A 5,454-nucleotide genomic window follows, 5' to 3' on the forward strand; every position below is an offset into this window, starting at 1 on the left:
CCGTCGGCTCCCCCCTTCCGGGGCCGCCCAGCCGCCCGGCTCTGTGCGCAGGCTCGGCGCTGTGGCTGGCGGGCTTGCTCATCAACCTGCACTCCGACCACGTCCTCCGGTGCCTCAGGAAGCCGGGGGAGACCGGCTACAAGATTCCCCGAGGTGCGTGGGGCCGCGCGGTCCGGGCACTCGGGTCCGCGGGGGAGACCCGGCTGCCGCGGAGGCCGCCCCGCGGGAGCGGTGGGCGGGGCCGGCCTGGGTAGTGGGCGGCCACTGGGCAGGAGGACGCGCCTTCTGCCTGGTTGGAGAGGGGACGCGCGTCGCGGCAGTGGGAGGCCCCCAGCAGCGCCCGGGGCTGCCCGAGGGGTGCAGGGCGCCCCTCCCTTGCCCGCTGCCGACCTCTGCCCATGGGCTGCGCAGCCTCCAAGGCCTGGCCCGGGAGCCTCCCCTCCCGCCCGTTCCTGACCCCGAGTTCGTCCAGCCCCCTTCCCGTGTGGTGGGGAGGTGCGGGCCCCCCCCCCAGTGGCCCGGGTGCCCTCTGCCATCCCTGCCCGATGGTCCGTGGTGGTGGGCGCCCCCTCACTGCCAGGGGCCATGTGCGCGTGGCCAGCGGCCCAGACCTCCTGTCCACGTGGCTAGGCGTTTTTGCAGCGGGCCTCTGCTGGGTTCCTGAGGAGTCCGCCATGCGGCGGGTCCAGCGAGGACACTTCCCGGAAGCGCAGGGCCAGAGGCTGCCTGGCGCCTCCTCCCTCCCCCCACCCCCCATGCAGCCTCTGCACATGGCCTCAGTGCCCCCAGCTGGTGTAACGAGGCGCCGACATCTGGTGTCCAGTCAAGGCAGCTCTGCCCCTGGACCGGGTGGCCGAGCGGAAGCCTCCTCCAGAAGCCACCGGGTTCGTCTGGGGGACCCCGGGCCTCAGGCTGAGTCCAGGGGCCCTGCCTTGTCTTCCAGGAGGCCTCTTCGAGCTCGTCACCGCGGCCAACTACTTCGGGGAGGTGGTGGAGTGGGGCGGCTTCGCGCTGGCCAGCTGGTCGGTGCAGGGCGGGGCCTTCGCCCTCTTCACCTGCTGTATCCTGTTCTCCCTGGCCCAGGAACATCACCGGTCAGTGCGATGCTCTCACCTCTGTGTCACCCGACGGTTTAATGCTTGAACGTGGTCTCGAATGCCCGCGTCCAGCTTGACCCCAGGCCTTAGCTAAAGAGGCCTGGGTCGCATAGAGGTCCTCACGCTGGCCGCTGGGGGGGTCATCCTTCACGTCAGTGTGTTCCCCAACCCCACCGAGCCTCTGAATTTGTGTGCTGGACTCGAAGGTCAAGTTCAATGTCAGTCGGGTTTGGAGCTCTGACCTGGACCAACATGGGACCCCTATGATAGTCGTATAACCATAGGGTACCCTGTGACAGGGGGTCCCTCCAGCTGTAGGGCCTGGGTCCCCCTGGGGGTGCTGGGCTCTGCACCCACGCCAGAGCCCCACGGTCCTCCAGAATGCAGGGTCAGTTTTTACTGGGGCCCCCAGAGCGCAGAGGTCCTTGCCGCCACTTGACGGGAGACCCAAGCAGCAGTGCAAGAGGCCGTGCCGCAGGCGGCCTGGGCTCCGCCGTGTCCACCTGCCCACACGTCCTGAGCCCGCCGGTGCTGCGGCCTGGAAAGTCCACCAAAGGCGCCATGCCCTCTTCTCGGCCTCAGGGCCACCAGGGAGTGCTGCCCCACTCTGACTCCTGAGGTGGCTGGGCTCCTGCCCAGCCAGTCCACACCAGGCCGGCGCGGGTGTCTGTGACACTGTGACCACCCGCTGCAGGCCCCGCTCCACGCAGAGCCGTGTCCGGAGCAGAGCGTGGGCGGCAGGGTGCCAGCTGTGCCCTCGAGCCGCCCTCCCGGGGCAGGGTCCCAGGGTCCCTGCCGGCCGGGGGTGACGCTGTGTCGCCCATCTCTGGGCCTCGTTTACGACGAGGACGAAGGAACCGCAGACAGGAACCGCAGGCCCGGGCTTCAGTGCCGTTGTTATAAGTCTGCTAGCACGTGCCGGTCGTCTTTCTTGTCATGTTCTTTTTCTCTCGTTTCAGGTGGTACCTGGAGAAGTTTGACAATTATCCAAAGTACAGAAAAATTATAATTCCGTTTTTGTTTTAAGTCCATGGTCAACGGGGTCCTCTTTGACTCGAAGCTTCGGACGTTTCTCTAGGGACTCAGAGAGGAGTTCTCATTCTGCTGTGGCGTCAGGGTTGGTCTAGGCGCTTTCCTGGTGAGCCCCAAACTGTGTAACCAGTGAATCCAGGGCTCCCTGGAGCCTCGCCCTGGACACCGGCCGGACCAGCCCTTCTCCCTTCCAGGGTCTGTAACAGGAGCTGAGGCCAAGACTGTTGCAGGTGGAGCGCCTGGAGGGGGCGCTGGTGAGGTGGGCGCCCCAGGGAAAGTGCTAGAAGCATCGCATTTTGGATAAGAAATGTTCTTGCAGAAGGGTGGGATTCAGTCTTCGGGATTTAAGGGTTTTGGATCTTCAGCATGTGGGGTCAGCGGATTCGGCCCCCACCTTGCTGACTTTCCAGAAGGCTGTTGCCGACCGGTGGGGATGGCGGAGCCCGGAACCCGGGCCTCGGGGGCTGCGCGTGGGGCCGCATGGGGCCAGTTGGCCACTGTTTCGCGTGTCGCTCGTCCGGCGAGTGTCCCTGGCCTGGGGCTGCGCTGGGGCCTCGCGGCTGGTCCTGGGGCACCTCCCGGGGCACCTGCTGCCGTCTCAGGAGTCGGAACCGGCTGAGTGTGGCGGCCGCAGAGGCCAGAGGATGCCGGCTGGGCAGGGGCCTGTTCCCGGGAGGGGCTGGCCCTTGTAACCATTTGCACGGGGCTGAGGGACACCGCACACGGCTCTGGGTAAAGTAAACCCCACTGCTGGCTTCAGTGACTGTTCTTCCTGGTCTGTTAAGTGAACCCCGTGGTGGTTCTCTGAGCCTGAGTGGGCTTCCAGCGGTGCGCGGGTGAAAAACTCAGCCACTGGCCCGCAAACCACTTGGGCGTGTCCTCGGCCTGTTTCATGCCTGCTACCAGTGAGTGCACCGAGCGGCTCCAGGGCCCAGCCCACCACAGCAGCTGGTCCAGGTCACAGGCCACGTGGCCTCCGCCCTCCCCAGGGCCTCAGGGGTCTCAGTTGCCGTGGGACGTGAGTCCCGGGGCTAAGAGGGCTTTTCTTGCCGCCGTCTCGGCGCACCGAGGGTTTTTCAGGTGCCTGTCAGCACCTCTGAGCCCCGCAAAGCAGCACCCTGAACCGCTTCTCACTTGGACGCCTTCTGAGGCCCGGGGAAGGTGACAGCCCCGGCTTAGCGGGCCCTGGGCGCTCCCCACGAAGGAAGGCTGCTGGCCCCCTTTCTGACAGGCTGACTTGGCATCTGGTCACTGGGACGCAGCACATGTGGCGGCCTCTGCCGGCCCCACAGCCTTGTGGCTGTCTGGCCCTGTGTCCCAGCCCGTGGGACCCCGGAGCTGGCCCAGGTGGAGAAGGAAGCCCCCGTCGGGAGCCGTGGGGTCCCGTGGCCACTCTGGACATCTCCTGAGCAGGCCTCTGGGCCGGGCTGCAGGGGACAGTCCTATGGACAGGACAGGGGCCTGCCCGCCACCCTGTGCTGGCCGGAAGCGCCTGCGTGTCCTGCCCCGTCAGGCCACCCCGGGGAGCACCCGGCCCCCACAGCACCCCCTGCCCAGCACCTCCCAGTCTCCTTATGTGGACCCTACTTTCAGTCCCCCATGCTCCCTGCATTTTGGGTCTTACGGTTTCAGAACTCTGCAAGCAACTGTGCTTCACTTTAACCCAAAACAAGGCTTTTGCAAAGAAATTTTATTACTAAGTGAACTCTGCTCTGACCCACCAACTCCTCGAAGCCACAGAGCAGTAAGCATTTTGGATCTTGGAAAGGCCTGCGCCGTCCCGCGGGCCGGGTGTGCCCTGGAGAGGGGCCTGGCCAGTGGCCGCTTGTGACTTGGGGGCTGTGGGTGCCGAAGGGGTGAGGTTTACGTGCACCACCCACGCAACCCAAGTGCTCTTCAGGCACGGGGCCAGGGGTTGAGCCAGTTCCAGCAGGAGGCTGGAGCTCGAGGGACTGTCCGAGGGGGGCCTGAAGGAGGATTTCACATGTGCAAGTTGTCAAAGGAAACAGGTTGTCAAAAGGAAAAGTCAAGTCACTGTGACTAGTGGGCAGTGACCACCTGCCTGGGTTCTGGCTGAAGAGGGAGGTGGGAGAGGGAGGCCTGGGGGTAAAGGGGGGGAGGGAGGGAGAGGCTGCCGAGGAATAAAGAAGCTAGGGATTGCCTTCCCTTCCTCTCTTCCTCCCCGCTTCTTCCTTCTCTCCATCCGTGTCCAGTCCAGCCACGCTGCTTCTGTGGCCGCTGCCGCTCTCTCCCGGCCGCCCGGCCCCTCCCCGCCGAGGGGTGTCCCTCCCCCCCCCCCCCCCCCCCCACCCCCGGTGTCGCCCTGGCGGGGCCCAGGCCCAGGTCCCAGGGCGGCTGAGCAGGAGGACTGTGGCCAGTCTGCCTGCGGAATGGCGCCTCCTTGGGGTGGCCCCGGGACCTCCGTCAGCCCCGGAAGGTCCTCTGTAGACTCAGAATCCCACCCAGGCCCACGGCCTCTCTCCGCCCGACTCGGCGGGGCCACCCCTGCTTCCCGCCCCTGCTTCCCGCCCACGGCACCTGCTCCCAGGCTCCTCCACGTGTCGCCTTCCACCCTCCTCCCCCACCGCCCCCTTCTGACCCCCGCGGAGCCGGCAGAGCCCAGGTGAGCTCACGCGCTGCGCAGCAGACTGCGGCCCCAGCCTGGGGACGTGGGGCGGCCACGTCCTTCCTGCTCAGCCCTTTGTTCTGTCCAACTCTCCACTGGCTGGACAGGCCTGCCCGGGGCGGGGGGGGCAGGGCCGTCTGCTTGGTCCACTCTGGCCTCCTCCAGAAACAGCTGCGCTGACACACCCAGACCCCAGTGGGGCCACGTGCAGGGCCCCACCACGTGAGGGGAGGCAGGTGGGCTCACCTGGGAAAGGCAGGGCGGGTGCGGAGTGCAGACACATCACCTGGCCGGGACAGCCACGTCCACGACACGCGTCCCGCCCACGCCCTGGCCACCCCCGCTCGCTCTCGCTGTCCCGCCCGCTCTAGGTCATTTCCAATGACCTGTCAGAGAAAATGAGTGGAACTGCCCGGTCAGCAGAAGCCCTTCCCGGCTGCGGGCCCGTCCGCCAGCGTCGGCCCTAATTAGCACCATCCATCACAGGCGCCCCGTCCCGGACTGCTGAAAGCTGACCGCTTTCTCGGGTTTGATTTTGTTTCAATGACATTCTCCACTCTTCCCTGAAGAAAATGGGGCTGGAAAGTCATTTATATCACGGCTGACTAACGGAATTCAGGGGTAATATTTCAGACCGCTCACCTTTCACTGATAAAACCTCATCTCTGTCCAGTCTGATACGAATGAAGGATCGTTGCC

The 5,454-nt window shown here is 65.8% G+C and overlaps 1 protein-coding gene across 1 annotated transcript in view; it reads left to right on the top strand.

Moving 5' to 3' along the window:
* Positions 1-4,228, top strand: part of SRD5A1 (steroid-5-alpha-reductase, alpha polypeptide 1 (3-oxo-5 alpha-steroid delta 4-dehydrogenase alpha 1)) — a 10,401-nt gene extending 6,173 nt beyond the window's left edge. Inside the window, exons 3-5 of the mRNA XM_004678054.2 lie at positions 52-153; positions 944-1,094; positions 2,057-4,228. Of these exons, the coding sequence (XP_004678111.1) occupies positions 52-153; positions 944-1,094; positions 2,057-2,123 (320 nt within the window). The 3' untranslated portion in view covers positions 2,124-4,228. The remainder of the gene's footprint in view (positions 1-51; positions 154-943; positions 1,095-2,056) is intronic.
* The last annotated feature ends 1,226 nt before the right edge of the window (positions 4,229-5,454 follow it).

The sequence above is a fragment of the Condylura cristata genome, unplaced genomic scaffold (assembly GCF_000260355.1).
Source record: "Condylura cristata isolate star-nosed mole 26May11 unplaced genomic scaffold, ConCri1.0 scaffold00007, whole genome shotgun sequence".
In the NCBI taxonomy this organism is placed as follows: domain Eukaryota; kingdom Metazoa; phylum Chordata; class Mammalia; order Eulipotyphla; family Talpidae; genus Condylura; species Condylura cristata.